Source organism: Amblyraja radiata, chromosome 3, assembly GCF_010909765.2.
Source record: "Amblyraja radiata isolate CabotCenter1 chromosome 3, sAmbRad1.1.pri, whole genome shotgun sequence".
NCBI lineage: Eukaryota > Metazoa > Chordata > Chondrichthyes > Rajiformes > Rajidae > Amblyraja > Amblyraja radiata.
This window is the reverse complement of record NC_045958.1, coordinates 77,658,840-77,679,335: the sequence shown is the minus strand read 5'-3', so window position 1 is coordinate 77,679,335 and position 20,496 is coordinate 77,658,840. Positions and strand designations below refer to the sequence as shown.

At 41.4% G+C, this 20,496-nt stretch overlaps 1 protein-coding gene across 3 annotated transcripts in view; it reads right to left on the bottom strand.

Annotated features, from left to right (window-relative positions):
• The window catches only part of musk (muscle associated receptor tyrosine kinase), a 141,834-nt gene extending 121,581 nt beyond the window's left edge, over positions 1 to 20,253 (bottom strand). For all 3 annotated transcript variants that reach the window (XM_033018160.1, XM_033018161.1, XM_033018162.1), the window contains exons 1-2: positions 20,036 to 20,253; positions 12,929 to 13,055 (exon numbers count right to left, since the gene is read on the bottom strand). In XM_033018160.1, the coding sequence (XP_032874051.1) occupies positions 12,929 to 13,055; positions 20,036 to 20,120 (212 nt within the window). In that variant the 5' untranslated portion in view covers positions 20,121 to 20,253. The remainder of the gene's footprint in view (positions 1 to 12,928; positions 13,056 to 20,035) is intronic.
• Between the last annotated feature and the right edge of the window lie 243 nt (positions 20,254 to 20,496).

Below are 20,496 nucleotides of genomic sequence, written 5' to 3'. Positions count from 1 at the left end.
TGTAAGTATAAATCGACTCCACAGTCAAAAAGGCACAACAGAGGATATACTTCCTGCGTCAGCTGAGGAAGCACAATCTATCACAGGCAATGATGGTCCAATTCTACACGGCCATCGTAGAGTCTGTCCTCACCTTCTCCATTATGGTCTGTTTTGGCTCAGCCACCAAGCATGACACCTGGAGGCTGCAACGAATAGTCTGATCAGCTGACAAGGTTATTGGCATCCTCCTCTGTTGGCCTTCCATGGTCGGGGGGCTCCCAAACCTCCCGCTGTCGCCACTACGGGCGGCCCGATGCTCAGGTCCGCTCGCCGAGGTGATGGAAGTCCGATGTTAGGACTGGAGGACATCCTCAGCGGCTTCGACATCTGAATCGGCCACCTCCTACCGGAGTCCACGGCTCCCGATGTCCACAGGCCACGCTGGAAGGAGATTCAACACTGGGGCCCTCTGCAAAGGGCCCCAGGGCTCCGCGATGTTGAAGTCAGCGCCGCCCGCACTGGAAGCTCTACAAACCACAGCTCCGATGTTGAAGCAGCAGGCCCAACACTCCGGAGATTCAAATGCGATCCAGGTAAGCAATCGCCCGCTCCGCGATGTATCCAGCGCTGCACCGCCACTGCTGAAGCTCTGGTCCGGGTCCCCGGCAGGAGAGGCTGCTCCAATCCAGGTGGTAGGCCGCGAGTAGTGGGGGCGAGGTGCGACTCGGAGAATAGTCACGTCCTCGCCAGGAAGTGACTGGGAAACGGTTTCCCCTTACCCTACCCACCTCTCCCACATGGAAAAGCTAAAGAAATCTCCAAAACAAACTTTTAAAACTGACTAAAATTAAAAAAGACCGAAAAACAGACAGACTGTAGGCAGAGGCTGCCATCAATGTGGCGCCCCTAGTTGTCTGGATTACAGTGTATTGTCGATAAGAAGAAGTAGGACGCATTCTAATTAGTTTCTCTGGAGCATCAAAGGCTGAGGAGTGACCTGATAAATGTTTATAAAATTATGAGATGCATTGATAAAGTATATAGAGACTTCTTCCCACAGTGGAAATGTCAAATACTAGGAAACATGGGTTAAGATGAGAGCAGATTTGTTTAAAGGAGATTTGCAGGCCAAATTTTTACACAGAGAGCAATAGGTATAGAGCATAATATACTGTATAAGGTATAAGGGAGATGGTGAAGGCCGATATGATAGCAATGATAAAAGACATTTATACAGACACTTGAACAAGTGGAGATTAGAGGGATGTAGGCAATGTGCAGGCAGCTGGGATTAGTTTAGATTGGCATCATGGTCTGCGCAGACACTGTGGGCCAAAGGCGCTGTTCCTGTGCTGTACTTTTCTATATCTCTATTTTAAAAGGGTGGCATAGTCTCACAGTAGCTGCTGTCTCACAGCTCCACTGACCCGAGTTGAATCCTGACACTGGGTGCTGTCTGTGTGGAGTGTGCGGATTTCCCCCATAGCAACAGTTTTTTCCTCTGGGTTCTGGTTTCCTTTCACATCTCCAAAACATGTGGATTGATGGATGAATTGGCCACTATATGTTGTGTCTCATGTGGGTGGGTTGTAGAATTGTGGGTGATTGTTGGGAATACAGCAAATCTCTGCTAATCTGGCGTGATCTGGACTTTGGCAATGTCAAATGAGCAGATCTCTGGGATTGTTTGACGTTAATCCATATTTTATAATAATGGTATAATAAATTTCCCTGTGAATCCGGTGAGTTTAAAGGGAGTAGGAAATATGCAAGCAACACTGGACCAAAGTCCTGGCCTCAGAATACCCACGTTCCTGACCCCTGGTATTCTGTAGCCTACCTGCAACTTCATCTGCATGGCCAGCCCACAATCTGGTTCCTGGCCCGAACCCCATTTACATGCCCAACTAATGAGTGAGTCAGGTAGAGTCATGCAGCAGTGAAACATGCCCTTCTGCCCAACTCGCCCATGCCGACCAAGATTCCCACCCAAACTCCTCCCATTTTCCTGTGTTTGGCCCATGCTCCTCTAAACCTTTCCTGTCAGTGTGCCCATTCAAATGTCTTTTAAATGTTGTCAATGCCCAGCTATGTCAAATGGAAATAATGGTAATATGGAGTCTGACACAAAAAGCTGGAGTAACTCAACGGGACAGGCAGCGTCTCTGGAGAGTCTGCCTCTGGGTGACGTTTCGGGTTGAGACCCTCCTTCAGACTGGAGTCTGTTGTTCTTGCTGTTCCCACTCATTCACTAACCTTTCACTTTTGAGAGAACTACACGAAAGCCAAACCCCAGTCCCCTTTTCACCCTGGCAACAGAAATGCTCAAGGCCTTGTCTTCCAGTACGTCTAAGAATAAGAGGTAGGCCATGTAGGATTGGGATGAGGAAAAACCTTTTCACCCAGAAAGTTGTGAATCTGTGGAATTCTCTGCCACAGGAGGCAGTGGAGGCCAATTCACTGGATGTTTTCAAAGGGCCGAATGTCCTATTCCTGAACCTATCTATATTACCAAAAGTCTGATCTTGACCGTCTTTGGCCCACTGTGCTGCGATTTCCGAGAGAACGCCGCCACCTACGGCCGTCATTTTTGGCCACCTCGCTCAGAGCCCACGTCTGCCTTCCTGGACCAGAGAATTTTTCCCATCGATGAAAAATCAGAGACATATTAATGTTTTTTAAAAAATCACCATTTTCTCTGCTGCCCCTGCTGGAGGGAGAGGGTGGAACTATAAAACCAGGAAGTGGTGTACCTCACTCAGTCTCTGCAAGATGGAGGTCACGTCTCTCTGAGCTCTGAATAACACTGAACACATGTCTACTCAACTGTGAGTGCCCTTAATGTGGTTTGAAAATGAAAATATGGTTGGTTTGAAGTAAAAAGGCACTGCCTGCAAATGGTTGTTTGGGTAGTTTGGGTTGAAGTAAAAAGGCACTCTCTCCCTCTCCCCTCCTCTCTCCCCCCCTCTCTCTCCCCCCCTCTCTCTCCCTCCCCCCTCTCTCTCCCCTCTTTTTCTCCCCCTCCTTCCCTCCACCCTCCCTGCATCTCCCCCCTCCCCTCACCTCACCCCCCTCTCTCCCCCTCACTCAGCACCCCCTCTCCCCCCCTCCCCCTCCCTCCCCCTCTTTCTCTCCCCCTCCTCCCCTCCATCCCCTCCCCCACCCTCCCTCCCCTAAACCCCCTCCCCTCCACACCCCCTACCCTCTTCCCTCCCCCTCCCCCTCCATCCCTGCTCCCCATCTCCCCTCACCGCCCTCTCAGCACCCCCTCTCTCCCCCTCACTCTCACCCCCTCTCTCTCTCCTCCCCTCCCTCTCTCTCCTCCTCTCCCACCTTTCCCCCCTCACCCACCCTCCCTCTTCTCCTCCCCTCCACCCCCTCTCCCTCTTGCCCCTCTCTCTCTGGCTCTGCCTCTCTCTCTGCCTCTGCCCCTTCTCTCTCTGCCCTCACTCTCTACCCCGCCCCCCCCCCCCCCCTCTAGATGTGACTGCAAGTTGGGGGCTATGCGTCAGTAGATAGGGTGGTTATGGGGTAAAATGAGCAAATTAATAATATTAATGTAATATCCAGGGGGGTAATTAGCGTGTGTGCGGGGGGGGGGGGGATAGTTAGTGTGTGTGACGCTGCATGCCGCCTCCCCCCCCACAACCGCACGTTGGGGGAACAGACCCAACGGGTCTGCACTTGGTCTTGTTTTCTATGTTTCTATGTTTCTAAGTCTGCTTGCACAGTGATTGATTTGTCCTAAGCACAAGCCAGCAGGCCATGGAAAATTGCAGGGGCTCATGTGCTGCTCAGAGCAGACAAGGGATCAAAGCCAGCAGCTTCTGATTCACTCCGCTGGAAAAAAAGCACTTAAATACAAAATTTGGCAAAATAAAACCACAGAATAAACTTGGCAAAAGTGAACGAATTTGCAGATAATGAACAAATGCAAATATCCCAGTTAAAATGCACTGTGCTAAGTTGAATTATTTCCTTCCCTCTGGATATAGAAAGGGAAATTTGGCACACGTTCTGACTCTTGACAGTTGTCCAAGGGCCTAATATCTTGTGTACTCTCACCTGACAGGAATGCTACTATGAATCTCGATACTGTTAACTGTGGTTGAATGGTTTGCCAGCATTCATTTAAGTGCACTGTGAAAAGAAGGCTCCAGTCCATGAGTCACCCCCTTTGGGATGGGAGGGACACTTCTAAGAATCAACCATTAGATCCTTGCATATTAATTATTTGCTTACTTCTCACTTTATTTCACTATTTCTGTTGTCAGTTCCTGCTGGGCAAATGCAGGCCTACAACATGCCCCTTTCCTGTGGAGTTAGGGGGTGGGGAGAGGCAGTGGGAAACCTTGTAAAAGAATGTGTTTGATTTTAAAAGTTTTATCATATCCTTATTCGGAATTCAGGAAAAATATAGAAAACTTAGTCATATGTTGTCAAGAAAACAACCCCTGCCACACTGTCACTAAAACAAAGGAGCTAAATGTTGACGTTATGTGATGTACATGTCCTAGTTGCCATCAATTGTGCCACGGTGCCATGGTGACGTGAATTAAAGCTTTAAGTACTTTGGTGTAAATATCACCAACAGTTTGCCCAGGAACAACCACATTTAAAGCTACAGCCAAGAGAGCACATCAACGCCTTTACTTCCTCAGAAGGTTAAGGGTATAGGAGGACTTCCGGTTGGCGCCACGATGTGAGTGGAATCGCGCCATTACAGCTCCGAAAAAAACTGAATTTAAAACGGGGGTAAAAGGGTCAAACAAACGCACTTACCACAGGAGATCGATTGTGAACGGCTCCGGCAGCGTTTAAAAGGTGCGTGACGTCATCAGGCGCGCGATTTTAAGAAGAAATTATGACCCAGCGCTCCCCCACCCCCACCGCTGGAAAAAAAGCTACGAGAAGGGAAACTGGCCTCAGCTCGGGAGCTGCTGCTGCTTCTGCTTCTCAAGAAGATGTCTCACAGAGGAAAGCTGAAATGGAGGAACTTAAGACTACCATTCTAGGTGAGATAAAGAAGCAGAGGAAGGAGTATATGGAGGAGATAAAGAAGCAGAGGAAGGAGTATATGGAGGAGATAAAAAGTTTAAAAGCGGATATGCTGGTGTCTCACGAGAAAAATAAAGAAGATAAAGAAGACTTAATAAAACAAGTTATAACGACGGTAAAAAGTATGATGGATGAGTGGAAGGAAAAGGCTAATGCCGAGTTACAAACTCAAATTGAGGATGTAAAGGAAATAGCTGCTGGGATGGAAAGAAAGCTGGATGACAAGATAGATCCTACTATAATTTCGCTAGACCAACAAGGCGAAGCAATTAAAGAGCTAACTAAAATTGCTGAAGTGAATACTAAGGAGACCGAAAAACTCCGTGCCGAGAACAAACGCCTCTTAGAATTATTACATAAAACAAACGAGAAATGTATCGATCTGGAGGGACGCCAACGCCGTAAAAATTTGCGTATAGTTGGTCTGAGCGAAGGTCGTGAGGGGAGTCAAGATCCTCGAAAATTTGTTGCAAAACTTTTAATGGATATTTTGAATTTGGATCATGAACCCCTGTTGAGCCGTGCACATAGGGCTCTAAGACGGGCCCCTGGGATAGGTTCATCGCCCAGACAAATGATTGTAAAAGTGGCCTTTGACCATGTCTTCGAAGAAATGATGAAGATAATAATAAAAAGAGAAACCTGAAATACGAGGGAGACAACATCAGTATTTTTAGAGACTTCCCAGCAGAAGTGGCCAAGAAAAGAGCTCTATTTAAAGAAACAAAAGGTATCCTGAGGAATGTACAGAATACTAAGAATCTGAGATATGGCTTGATGTACCCAGCAATACTGAGAGTAACTTATGATGACAAGGAATATCGTTTCGTTAAGCATACTGAAGCATTGAAATTCGCCCGAGGCATACAGCAGAAGCCAGAAGATGAAGAGAGAGAAGATGCGGAGGAAGAACCCGAGGGAGAAGGAGAGGACTGAACTTTTATCATCGACCTGTGGTTATGAAATACTTACTTAGAAGGAAGTGGAATAATGGGCATTTAGTAGTAGTTCTGTATTAATTATTAGAAAATATTTAATTATTCCATGATAATAGTATTACATATTATAGTATTAAATACAATTGATATTAGTAATTAGCAAATAGTAATATGAATAATAGAAATAATTACTAAGTACTAAGTATATAAAGTTAGTACCCCACCCCAATATATATAGCATTTGAGATAGGAGCTGGTATAATCAACATCTTTTTTTTATTAAAAAAACGGAAGTCTTTAGATTAATGGCCACGTTAGTGTGGCTTTCACCTTCACATACTACACACTATACAAGTGTAGTTTCTTTTTTTCTGAGCACCCTATTAACACCCTTTACTTTTTTTTTATTATTGATATTTCTTATTGTTTTTGTTTTTTATTGATCTTATATTATATATTATTTGAATGTAGATGTGAAGGATATTGTGTATTTAGTTTAAGAAGACATAGATGTGGATTAAGGTGGAAAGAAATTCTCATTGGATTGATGTCCGGGTGCAACGGGGAGCTGGGTGAGTCAAGAAGGCTACTCCAAAAAAAACCGCCCTAATAGTAAAATGCATGATATAAAGGTGAAGACTGGGGGTGATGGAGTAACCTTCTGCAGTTGGAATGTAAAAGGAATTAATGAACCAATTAAAAGGGGAAAGGTATTAGCTCAGTTGAACAGATTGAAGACAGATGTCATTTTCCTTCAAGAGACTCATCTTAAAAAAGATGCTCAACATAGATTAACAGCTAAATGGATTTCTAAGGTGTATCATTCTACATTTATTCATAAATCTAGAGGAGTTGCAATAATTATTCGCAAAGGTATACCTTTCATACAAAGTTCTATTATAGAGGATAAAGAAGGCAGATATGTAATAATTACAGGGGAATTATATTCAAAAAAGGTAATTTTAATGAATATATATGCCCCTAATTTTGATAATCCATTATTTTTTAAGAAAATATTTAATAATATTCCTATATCCACTCAACACAATTTAATAATTGGAGGTGATTTAAATTGTACTTTAGATAATTATCTAGATAGATCATCCGCAAAAAGGAAAGCTGCCTCGAAATCAAGTAAATTCATAAATGCTTTTATCAATACATCTAATATTAAAGACATCTGGAGGTTAGATAACCCATCCGGACGAGAATATTCTTTTTTCTCGCCCGTACATGGAACCTATTCGAGGATAGATTATTTTTTAATAGATTCTAAATTACTTCCTTTTACGTATGATGCAAAATATCATAATATTATCATCTCGGATCATGCGCCATTAACATTTAAGATAAAATTAAAAGATATATCTAATAAAACTACTACCTGGAGATTTAACCCTCAGATATTAAAGGACAATGACTGTTGTAAATATGTGATGGATCAGATTAAATTATTTTTTGAAACTAATGATAATCCTGAAACTTCTCCATCACTATTTTGGGACACATTTAAGGCATTCATGCGTGGCGCAATAATATCCGCACAAGCACATCTCAATAAAGAAAATCGAAAAATAGAACAAAATTTAGAAAATGAGATAAAACGTCTAGATAATGAAAATATAAAACAGCCTTCCAAAGAGTTAAGTAATAAAATTGCATCAGTAAAAGATAGATTAAATAAAATATATTCTAATCAAGTGATTAAACTTTTTCAACAAACTAAGCAAGTGTATTTTGAATTTGGAGATAAGCCACAAAAATTACTAGCACGACAGCTTAGAAAATTAGAAGATGAGAAGATGATACACGGAATTAGATCTGAGTATGGAAATATATTAATTACTCCAAAAGATATTAATGATAGATTTTTACAATATTATAAAAATCTTTATTCGTCAAAACTAACAGGACAAACAGATAGTATGGAAATATTTTTACAAGAATGTCAAATCAATAGCTTAGATCAGGAAGGTAGAGAATTGTTAAATGCTGAAATAACAGTAAAAGATATTATAGAATCAATTAGTTCGCTTAAGAACGGAAAAGCAGCGGGCCCAGATGGCCTGAGTGCAGAATTTTATAAAAAATTTCAAGATCTGATTTCCCCAAGATTACAAATAATGTATAGATATGCATATGACCAAGGAAAATTACCAGAATCTTTAAATGAATCCACAATTACACTCATCCCTAAAGTAGATAAGGATTTGGAAGATCCTGGATCATATAGAGCGATTGCCCTTTTAAATACAGACCAAAAAATATTAACTAAGGTCTTATCTAGGAGATTAAGTTTAGTGATCTCTAAATTAATACATTATGATCAAACAGGTTTTATCCCAAAACGTTACTCATCCCATAATCTCAGACGTTTGTTTAATATTATATATTCAAAAAGAATACGAGATACGGAACTAGCGGTTATATCACTAGATGCAGAAAAAGCGTTTGATCAGGTGGAATGGATGTATTTATTTAATATAATGGAAAAGTTTCAATTGGGGGATAGATTTTGTAAATGGGTAAGAATTTTATACTCGAATCCTATGGCAAGAATTTTGACTAACCAAATTTTATCAGCCAAATTCAAACTCTCTAGGGGATGCAGACAGGGATGTCCGTTATCACCCTTATTGTTCGCATTGGTGATAGAACCATTGGCGGAAAAAATTAGATCTGAACCTGAAATATATGGCTATAATACTGATACAACAATTAATAAAATTTCTTTATATGCAGATGATGTTTTGATTTATATTACAAAACCGGAAATTAGTATTCCCAACCTGCTAAACATTATAACTAAGTTTGGTGCATTTTCTGGGTATAGGATTAATTGGGATAAAAGCGAGATTATGCCAATAACAGGAATAAATCTTAATACATTACAACAATACCCATTAAAAGTAGTTACAGACAAACTTAAATATTTAGGGATTAACGTAACTAAAACTCATAACTCATTAATAAAATCCAACTATCCTCAACTATTAGATAAACTTAGAAAAAATATTTTATATTGGAAAACACTGCCTATATCCATGATTGGTAGAATAAGTGCCATAAAGATGGTATTTCTACCGCAGTTGTTATATTTGTTTCAGGCTATTCCTTTTTTTCTTCCGAAAACTTTTTTAAAAAAAATTGATAATATTGTCAATAGCTTTATTTGGGATTATAAAAATCACAGAATAAATAAAAAACATCTATGCAAAGCTAAGATAAATGGAGGATTAGCACTTCCAAACTTTTTATATTATTTTTGGGCTGTTCAGATTAAGAATATGAATTTCTGGTGGGTAAATATGGATCATGAACCGACATGGTTAAATATAGAAAAGGAGGACTGTCTACCTTTCAATGTAGGTTCGATAATTTTTGCACCAACGGAAGTACAAAAAAAATATTATAAAGACAACCTAATAATATATAATAATAGACGTATTTGGAAACAAATAGTTAAGACTCTACACTTGGATAATCTCTCATTTAGATTACCAATTATGAATAATCCATCGTTTAAACCTGCTATATTAGATGGGGGGTTTAAACAATGGGATGATTTAGGAATTACAAGGATAGAACATCTGTATAGAAAAGGAAAATTTCTTTTATTCCAGGAGTTACAAGATATTTATGGATTGTCTCCACAACATTTGTTTAGGTATTTACAAATTAGAGATTATATTAAATCCAATACACAAGATTATAAAAATAAAGAAGCAGGATTGTTAGATGAACTGTTTAATTTATATCCAAATACAGAAAAATTAATAGCCTATATATATAACATCATTTTGGATAAGGAGAATCCAATAACGGAAGTATATCGTCAAGCATGGGAAAATGAAATGGGATTGGCTATAACAAAAGAAAACTGGGAAGAAAGTCTACAACGAATACACCGGTGTTCATTAAACGCCAGACATATACTGATACAATTTAAAGTATTATATAGGTTACATTATTCGAAAACTAAATTAAATAGTATTTTTCCGAATCTCTCCGCTATTTGTGATAAGTGCAAGAAAGCAGAGGCAAATTTAATACATAGTTTCGTTACATGTCCTAAATTGAATTATTACTGGACAGAAATCTTTAAAGTTATTTCTGAAGTCATCAAAGTTAAATTGGACCCTAACCCAAAGCTAATAATATTTGGAATTCCGGATTTACATCTATCACTTACAGTAAATCAAAGAAATTTCTTTGATTACTGTTTAATAATTGGAAAAAAAATCATATTGAAATTTTGGAAGGGAACATTATCCCCCACAACCAAAATGTGGGCAACAGAGATGATGGAGACGTTACATCTGGAAAGAATTAGATTTGTCCTATTGGACAAGTATAATTCTTTTGAACAGATATGGTCTCCATATATACAGTATTTAGAGAAGTAGCTGTTCTTGGCAACACAGCTCGACGTGCACCCTGCGGGATTTGGTGAGAATAATTCATTTTTATATTGGAATTACATATATGTCTTTATTGATACTATCACTTGTAGTAGTGTTATTAATAATACATATTGTGGTTACTAAAAATGTTTTTTTTTTTTTTTTTTTTTTTTCGTTTATCTTTTCTTTCTTATATATAATCAAATTATTATTTAATCACTCTCTTAATGATTTATTCTTTCTCTATTCTTTCTCTATCATTATTTCTAAAAAAACAGTAGATAAGTATTACTAGTGTTTTACTTAATGCAAATTGAATTAATTTGATATAAAGTTGTTTGAAGCATTGTAATTGATTACCTTTAATAAAAAAATATATTAAAAAAAAGAAGGTTAAGGGTATAGGGCATGTCTCCATCAAATCTTATCAAATTCTACAGGTGCATTATGGAAAGCATTATATCATAGTGCATCACAACATGGCTTGGCCATTGCTCTGCCCAAGAAATTGCAGAGTGTGGTGAATGCAGCCCAGTTCATCACTCAAACCAGCCGTCCCCCTCCTTCCACCTCCCCCCCCACCTCATTGAATCCATCTATACATCACGCTGCCTTGAGAAAGCAGCCAGTATAATCAAAGACCAGATCTGCCCCAATCATTCCCTCTTCTTCCCTCTCCTGTTGGACAGAGGACACAAAGGTTTGAAAGCACAAACCACTAGGTTTAGGAACAGCTTCCCCCTCCCTGTTATCAGATGACTGAACAATCTCCCATAAGCCAAGGGTGAAGTCCGATCTACCAACCTATCTCGTTCCACCCTTGGATTATTTTACCAGCATTTTCTCTGTAGGTGTAACAGTATAATTCTGTAACACTTTATTATGCACTCTGGTCATTTTCTCTTTGGATTACCTGTTGTACTTGTTAATGGCTTGTTTGTACTGATGCATGGTATTATTTGACCGGATGACACATGTTACATTTTCATTGTGTCTCAGTACACGTGACAATAATAAAAAAAACAATAATAACCAACAAAATAATAACCAACAAATAACAATTATGAATCAATCATGAACCAATACCAAATATCATTATTGTTTCAGGACCTGTACTTGGGTGCTTAGGTTATTCTTTGAGAAGATGGGGCTGCACTGTCGTAGTGGTAGAGTTGCTGTCTTACAGCGCCAGAGACCTGGGTTTGATCCTGACTATGGGTGATGTCTGTACAGAGTTTGTGCTGTCTCCCTGTTACTATTTCTTCGGGCACTCAGGTTTCCTCCCACACTCCAAAGATGTACAGGTTTGAAGGTTAATTAATTTCCATAAAATTCTCAATTGTCCCTGGTGTGTAGGAGAGTGCTAGTATACGGTGTGATTGCTAGTCGGCGTCGACCCAAAGGCCTGAAGAGCCTGTTTCCGCACACTATCTCCAAAGTCTAAAGTAAAGTCTAAAGAATTGAACAGAACAGCTCAGATTCTCAACAATTTAGAAGAGTCAGCACGGTGGCACAGCAGTAGAGTTACTATCTTACAGCGTAGGCTGCGCCAGAGACACTAGTTCGATCCCGACTACATTTGGTGTCTGTATGGAGGTTGTATGTTCTCCCCGTGATCGCGTGGGTTTTCTCTGAGATCTTTGGTATTTTCCCACACTATGAAGAAGTACAGGTTTGTAGGTTAATTGACGGCATAAGTGTAACTTGTCCCAAATGTATGTAGGATAGCATTAATGTGTGGGGATTGCTGGTTCATGCAGACTTGGTGGGCCAAAGGGCCCATTTCCATGCTGTTTCTCTAAACTAAACTAAGAATGACAGGTAATTTCATTGAAGCCAATGTGGTTTTTGGAAAAGGCTAAGAAACCAAGAGCCCAATTCCTGACTGGAATGGACAGAACCAGGGACAGGCCGAGTTATTCAGGATTAAGAAAAGATAATCCATATTATAGGGATCTGCTTATGCTCACGTGTTGAGTATATTCAAGGCTTGGAACTTTGAATGCAATGGAAGCCAAGGGAGATGGGGATTGGTGGGGCAGGGGGGACATTGGTATGGGGTAGGGAGGGTGCAGGAAGAAGGTAAAAGACCAGCCATCTTATTGAATAAAAGGGGAGCAGCCCAAATAATTGTGGGGCTTATTCCAGCTCCTGTTTCTCAATGAGAGTCTTTAAGCCCCTGTCCCACTTAGGAAACCTGAACGGAAACCTCTGGAGACTTTGCGCCCCACCCAAGGTTTCTGTGTGGTTCCCGGAGGTTCCCGGGGGTTTTTGTCAGTCTCCCTACCTGCTTCCACTATCTGCAACCTCCGGCAACCACCTGCAACCTCCGGGAACCACACAGAAACCTTGGGTGGGGCGCAAAGTCTCCAGAGGTTCCCGTTCAGGTTTCCCAAGTGGGACAGGGGCATTACAGGACAGCCCTGGTTCATAACCCACCTCAAGGAACTATGCAGAGCAGAGGCTGACTCAGCTGCAACTTTGTTCTACATCTGTCCTGCAATGCAAGCCAAATCCTGCTTCTCTCAGTCATTGGAGTGACCTTACCTTATGGGAATGTTATTGCGGGTCCAAGTTATCTCTGCCGTTGGGTTTGAATCCACTGCACACAGGAAAGAGGCTTCTTCCTCAACCAAAGCATCTACTGTCTCCAGGGGACTGGTGATCTGTGGAGCTGGGAGATTAGACATATCTTCAGCAATTACAGTTCAGTTCATATGGCAGAAGCCACAGCAAACCTGAAACTTCAGTCACTCTGCCCTTCTATGTTTTATTTTTCCTTTTGTGCCAAGGAAATCAATTAAATAAAATGAGATTAAAGTGAAGCCTGTGATTGTGAGCAAAGATGGTAGATATCAAGCGCTGCTGTTAAAAAACTTTTGTACAGTTTCATGCCTTACACTGAATCCACTAAATCCCTAACACTGAATCTAACTTCCACCCTGCCCTCAGCTTCACCGGACTATCTCGGACAACTCCCTCCCCTTTCTTGATCTCACCGTCTCCATCACAGGAAACAGACTATCGACTGACATCTATTACAAACCTACTGATTCCCACAGTTATCTAGACTACACTTATCCCACCTTGCCTCATACAAAGACCTATCCCCCACTCCCAATTCCACCATCTGATCTGTTGAGTCCAGCACTGTGTGTTTTTTTGTAAACCAGAATCCGCAGTCCATGTTATCTCCAGAGCTTAGGCCCTGGGGATGAGTGGATGTTACCAGTAGAACAATCTAGATCAAAGATGAGTATGAAGCCAGAATTAACATAGCCGAGAACTCTGGGACAGATAGTAAGAGACAAGAAGACGACAGATATATTTCACGTAACGTGTGAGCCAATCGAAATGGCGGCAGTAAAGGCTAAAGTCGATTTAGATTTCCCATTATTTTATTTGGGCTTTGATTAGGTATTGTAAATTACTCGTTTCTAAGCTTCCCCCCCAGTCTAGATTCAGTAAAAACACTGAATCATGCACTTGAAACAACTAAATTTGATTTTAACAAAAGCGCATTACAGGTCAACTACTGTACCTATCCCATCGCGGGTTCGAACCTCGTGTCTGCCTGATCAAGCCCTCTAGCCCTCGCTCAGACAGAGACACTCCAGAGGTTCACGCAGTTCCAAGCGCTCTCCCAGGAGATCGACGTTGAACCTCGTGGTAGCAGACTTTTATATGTCCCGGGACCTCGAGGGGCCGAACCAAATGGGGGTGGTCTCTTAATAACCCAATTACAAATATCGATTAATGCCATACATAACAGACATTCCCTAACCCAATAATACAACAGCTCAATACATTGTATTCAAAACGGATTTCGTAAGGAAGCCAACTTAGAAACATTTACCCTGATCTACAGGAAACCCAGACAAGGCTCAATACCTCATCCAATCAACACTCGGCAAAGTTGAACTCTGCAACATTATTTACAAATATTTACAAGGTGTATGTCTGGTTTGCAGCCATCCAATCCATTCTATGCATTTTGCACCTAATTGACCGGGCTGACAGGTGTTCTCGTTCTTTGCTTGCAAATTTGTATCTAAGCTCCAGACACACTGGCAACTCTTCGCAGCTTGTCCCAGCTCTGCAAAGAGCAATTCCAAATTGATCAAATCTCCCAACAGCCCTGAAGCTTTTACCCCATTTTGAAGTCCTAGCCTCTCCAATTTAGCCAGGATTAACAGTATCATCGAAAACATAATACGTATCCGGCTCCTGGGAGTGAACCATGTGACTAGAACAATCTGCTGAAGGGTCTCAACAGATGAGGCAGCATCTGTGGAGAGAAATTGACAATCATTTTGGGTTGGGACCCTTCATCTGGAGTGAAAAGACTAAGAGGGCAAATAACCAGTGTAAAGAGGTGGGAAGGGAAGGGATGGGGCAAGAGTGACAAACAATAGGATGATCCAGGTTGGCAGACGGAGTCAGGTGGGGGAGGGATGGGTGAAGATACAGAGTCAGGGAGGTGATAAATTGAGACAACAAAGGGCTGCTGAAGATGTAATTTGACTGGAAAGGAAGTCATTTAACTTGCGCTATCATGGTCTGGTTGACCTGCATCATTGATAATTTTTTGTATATTTGTCATTGTTGTGTTGTTGTATTTAATGTATCTCTAAAGCTGCAACAAGTAAGAATTTCATTGTTCCAGTCATGGTGCATACTGTATGTTAAGTAAACACTGTAACACCAGAGAGAAGCAATTGAGTGACAAATTATTTACTTTTGAAGTGGCCACGTGTATATAATCATGGTAAGTTCCCATGGGAGAACATTTAGCTCTTTAATAACTCTTCCCAAATCAACAAACATTCAGATTTATTAATAAAATCCACATATTTCTAATTTAGGTAAAACAATTATTTTTGTTAATCCCTCTTCCAATTAGAGTAATCACTGACAGACTATTTCTCCTGACCGGAGAGGATATAATTTTAGGATAAATGGTTGCCCAAGCACATTGTTTTGTCAATTCATATTACAGGTGAAGGCATGAAGCAGCATCAGCCAAGGCAGAATCAATGAGCAATTTCATGATTTTGGGTGTTAGATTCTGCTTCTGTGGCCAAACAGCAACTGTTTAGCCTGTCATTGTGGCCACCAAATTAAGGCACTTTCTAGCACGGAGGCTCTTATGCTTGGTCACAATTGCCCCTGGTTTTGTGGGCTTTCTATTGAACTCGCTGAGGAATCACCACTGGAATATTCTGATCACCTCTTGCAAATACACCAAGGAGACTAGAGACAACAACAATTTATGTTTATGTAGACCCTTCAACTCAAAAAACCTTCAGAAACAGACTATGTAGTCAGAAGGAACTGCAGATGCTGATATACAAAAATAGACACAAAGTGCTGGAGTAACTCAAGAGGTCTGGCAGCATCTGTGGAGAACATGGATAGACAAAGTTTCATGGTGGGACCATTCGTCAGATTAATCTATTCAGAAGTTTCCTGAAACCGAAACGTCGCCTATCCATGTTCTCATGAGATGCTGCCTAACCCGCTGAGTTACTCCAGCACTTTGTGTGCCTTATCTTTAGAAACAGATTATTTTGTTTTTGTCTGTGCTTCAGATTTTAGTAGTAGGATCCTAGGTGTTCCAATTTTGATTGGACTTGTGATTTGATGTTGTACAGAGACCTGGGCTAATGACGTGAATACTAATTCCACCATGGCAACTGAGAATTTAAATTCAGATAATTGAATAATATCTGAAATTAGAATGCTGTTATTTGTAATGGTGACTGTGAAACTACAGAATGTTGTAAAAACACCTGGTTTATGTGTCCTTTGGGGAAATAACTCTTGTCTATTTGCAAATATTCCAGATCTACCACTCTGTGTTTGACTTGTAACCACCCTCTTAACTAGCCCAGCGAGCCCTCCAGCCTCTGAACAACCAGGGCTGGGCAATAAATGCTGAGCTTGCCAACAATAGCCTTACCCTGTGAATGAACGAAATAACACCTGGATGTTTAAACCCCGCTGCTCTTTCATAGCCCCACAACTCTCACCATTAAGAAAATATTCCAGTGTATTTATCTTGGATGCAAAGTGAATGACCTCACAGTTCTCCACATTGAGCTCCAGCTACCCAAAGTTTTGTGCACTGACTTCGTCCATCTATCTCCCTCTGAAACTGCCTGCTTGCATCTGCACGGTGTCTGCTACATTTCTTGCTTTTCTTTTTAATTATCTAGATCACATTCCATTTCCTCTCACACACCAACACAACCCACAAATACCTTTTTTCCTTGCATTATAAATTTCAGACTGCACATAAAAAATGTATACAGCACAATTGTTTTTATTTACACAGAATTTCACACAAGAGACTGCAGGGAAACAGACCATTCTGCCCAAGTAGCCCATTCTGCTGGTACTCCTTTGCGAAAATCTCATAGACATCGAAAATAGGTGCAGGAGTAGGCCATTCGGCCCTTCGAGCCAGCACCACTATTCAATATGATCATGGCTGATCATCCAAAATCAGTACCCTGGTCTGGCTTTTTCCCCTTATCCCTTGATTCACTTAGCCATGAGAGGTAAATCTAAATCTCCTCTCATTTCTCTCTCTGCCTTTATTTCCTTTCACTCTTAGTTGTTGTTATAACCCCTAACCATATTTGGGAGGTCTATTTACACTTTTTTCTTATGGATGTTCATACAAAAAGGTATTAAAATGCTGCAACGACATTTCAACCCAAAACATCAAATGTTCCTTTCTCCTCCCACAGATGCTGCTCAACCTGCTGAGTTCCCCCAGCATATTGTTGGTTAATCTTTAGTCAGCTGATAAAGGAGCCTTGACTTCAGCATTGATCACTGCTTTTTCAACATTCCTGTTTGGCATCTGTACAAGGGTATTATTTTCAACTCGAATAAACACCTCGTTTGAAGGACAGCACTCATAAGTTCATGTTATAGGAGCAGAATTAGGCCACTTGGCCCATCAAGTCGACTCCACCGTTCAATCATGGCTGATCTATCTTTCCCTCTTAACCCCATTATCCCGTCTTCTCCACACAACCCCTGACACCTGTACTAATCAAGAATCTGTCAATCTCTGCCTTAAAAATATCAATTGACTTGGTCTCCCCAGCCTTCTATGGCAATGAATTCCATAGATTCTGTAAGGAATCTTTACTAGATAACACAGAAGATCAGGGGACTCCAAATTCTGCCTCTGTGTCTCTTTCTTCTGTTGTTACTTACTTCCTTGAAATCCTACACTCTTTATGAAACTTCCAGTAAATGAGGTTCATAAACTGAGGCAAATTTAATGCCAATATTTTCATGTGGATCAGAATCCTCATCAGTTTTCTCTTTTGTCCCAAATTAAGTCTTCCCCCCCCTCCTTTTGACTTCTTCCTTCCCTCTCAAGTCCCTGTATATTATTGAATGACACCCAAACGTAGGCCACATATTTGGCAATTTTTCGAGGTGTACGGCAGTATGTATCTGAGACTATTGGGCTGGAGTTGGAGGAGAAAGTCACAATTTTAACCCAGCTCATCCACTGCGAATCTGATAGAATTGTAAATGTTCTACCCAGAAACAATAGGTTTTGGATCCTTTTAGCCCAGGAACCTGGGCACAAAAAGGTTGACTGTAGTGCTGTGCTTGGGAGTCAAGGTACTGCATTTCAGATGAGATGAGAAAGACCCCATCTACTCCATCCAATGGAGGCAAATGCATTGGCAATTCTGAAAAAGAGCCACAGATTCTCACTGGTGCCATGTCCGAAATTTATGAGAGCTTGTGGTGTGCAAATTGGCTGTTGTATATCATATAGTGCAAGAGTTAAAGCTTAAAACTTTGGGATTCTTGGAAGGGATGTGAAATGTGCTATAGAAATGCATGTCTTCACCGCTTGTGTTAAGCTCACTCTCTCTGACTTACATTTGCTATTATGCCTACAAAGACAGAGTAAAGCCACATGGAAAACACCCCAAGATTGTGTTTAGGGCTCTTAAAGTAAGAGGACCAGCCAATCGCCATTTCTCCTCATTATGTTCCTTGTCACCACTGAGAGCTCCAGTGCTCCCAGTGTGATATCATAGACAATTGCCCTTCCCAACATAGGATCTCTTTCCCCGCCTGGTTTGACTGCGGAAAAGCGGTAACTCACCCCAGGCCTAGGTATTTATGGGGGCAAGATTTAAAGAGGAGAGCATGTGGATAAGGCTGGTTACCTGTCAAAATCAAACTACTTTAACGGCAAGGCCTCAACTCCATCTCCGCTGGTTAACTCATCTGCCTTGGCATTGAGCAGGGAGCAGATTACTGATGTTGAGTGCAAGATTAATTCTGGGCAGGATACCAGCCATAACTCCTCAATTCTTTTTCAAAACGTTCCCAAGGATTAATTTCCACTTAAGAGGGCAGATGGGGCTTTGGTTTCAACGTCACATCTGAAAAGCAGCATTCGGACTCCCTGAACCCTATACCGGAATGCCAGCCTATGTATTTTGTGTTAAGGTGACCGGTTTGAGAGAATCCAATATCAAGTGCAAGGAGACTACGGCTGCCCTGCACCATCCTGAAAAATCAGAAGTGAGGGGAAATGCCAATCTGTGGAACCTGAAGGAGGAAGCTTGGAGAAGAGTGGGTGAGGATCGCCTTCACCTAACCATCAAGAGCCAATACCTCCCGCCTTGCTGCCACCACTGGCAAGAGAACAATTCAGGCATCCGCAATGGGTTTGAAACAGGATTTGTAATCACACTACCACAGTGCTCTCCATCTCTGTGCAACAAGATATTCTGATTTCTCGATACCCATTGCAAATGGGGATGGGGGTGGCGGAAGGTTGACATTATTCCCCTAATACCAGACACTTATGATGTCTCCTATGTGGTAGAGTTGCTCCCTTACAGCGCCAGAGACCTGGCTTCGATTCTGACTATGGGTGCTATCTGTATGGAGTTTGCATATTCCCCCTGTGACCTTGTAGGTTTTATCTGGGCTTACTCCCACACTCCAAAGACGTACAGGTCAGTAGGTTAATTGGCTTCAGTAAATTGTCCCTAGTGTTGAGGATAGTGCTGGTGTATCGGGTGATCGCTGGGTGGCGTGGACTCAGTGGGCCACAGGCCAGTTTATACACTGTATCTCTAAAGTCCAGAGTAAAGATTTATCTCAATGGTCCACTTGTGGTCAGACACACAGAGCAAGCTGCTTAGAGTAAATAGCTAGCTTCCCTGACCATTTCCCCAGTCACTAGTCCACTGCCATTTCCAGATGAACTAGGCCTTAATCCAACTAAATATGATTTACTACATTGAATTGAAGATCAGCATTCTCTATTAAATACCAAATTGACATGACAACTCTCAATGTAAATAACACCGACCCACTTTGGTAATAAATGATAACCGACGAGCATCTATCAAAGCAAACCTGGGGCAGTCAACACAATCAAGTACTGAGTCACAGACTGCCCTGTTCGTCCCTGGCCTTGTGCTATTTTAAATAACCGTTGCATCGTGTTTCAAATAAATCAAGCTTGTTACCTACTGGTCATTAAAGTAACACTTCCAGTGTTTCAGGAAGATTGTTGAGAAACAGTACACGGCACTTTCCTCCAAATACAAAGCAATCTCTTAACTGAAACAATCTGTGGTTGAAGCAAACCTTTGGGAAGGATCCTGTCAGCCGAGCTCCCGGTTGTCATGAGGAAGATCATCAGGAGTGGAATGTTGATTGGGAGAAAGTTCATGGTGAGCGCCGATCAGCAACGATTTCTTTTTCTGCCAAACAGGCCGGTGTCCCCTTGTATCCTGTGTTCAAATCAGAGTTTATAGAATTATCTCCAGGACTCACTGGCAGTGGCGTAAAGAGGCCCAGGCTGATCAAAGTATAAATAGGAAATTTCAAAAGACTGGGGCTGAGAAGTGATGGACGTGAGCAGGTGGTTCTTATCCTATCCAGCTATCTGCTGGCACGCAAGCCTATGTGCCTCCTGTATCAGGAGTAAGTGAATCTCTCTTTTAGACAGCCACGGATTAGGCACAACAATAGGCTTTGGCTAACATTTCCAATGCATTAAATCTCCATCTTTCAGATATAACAAGCCACCAGTTTTCAGCTGACAA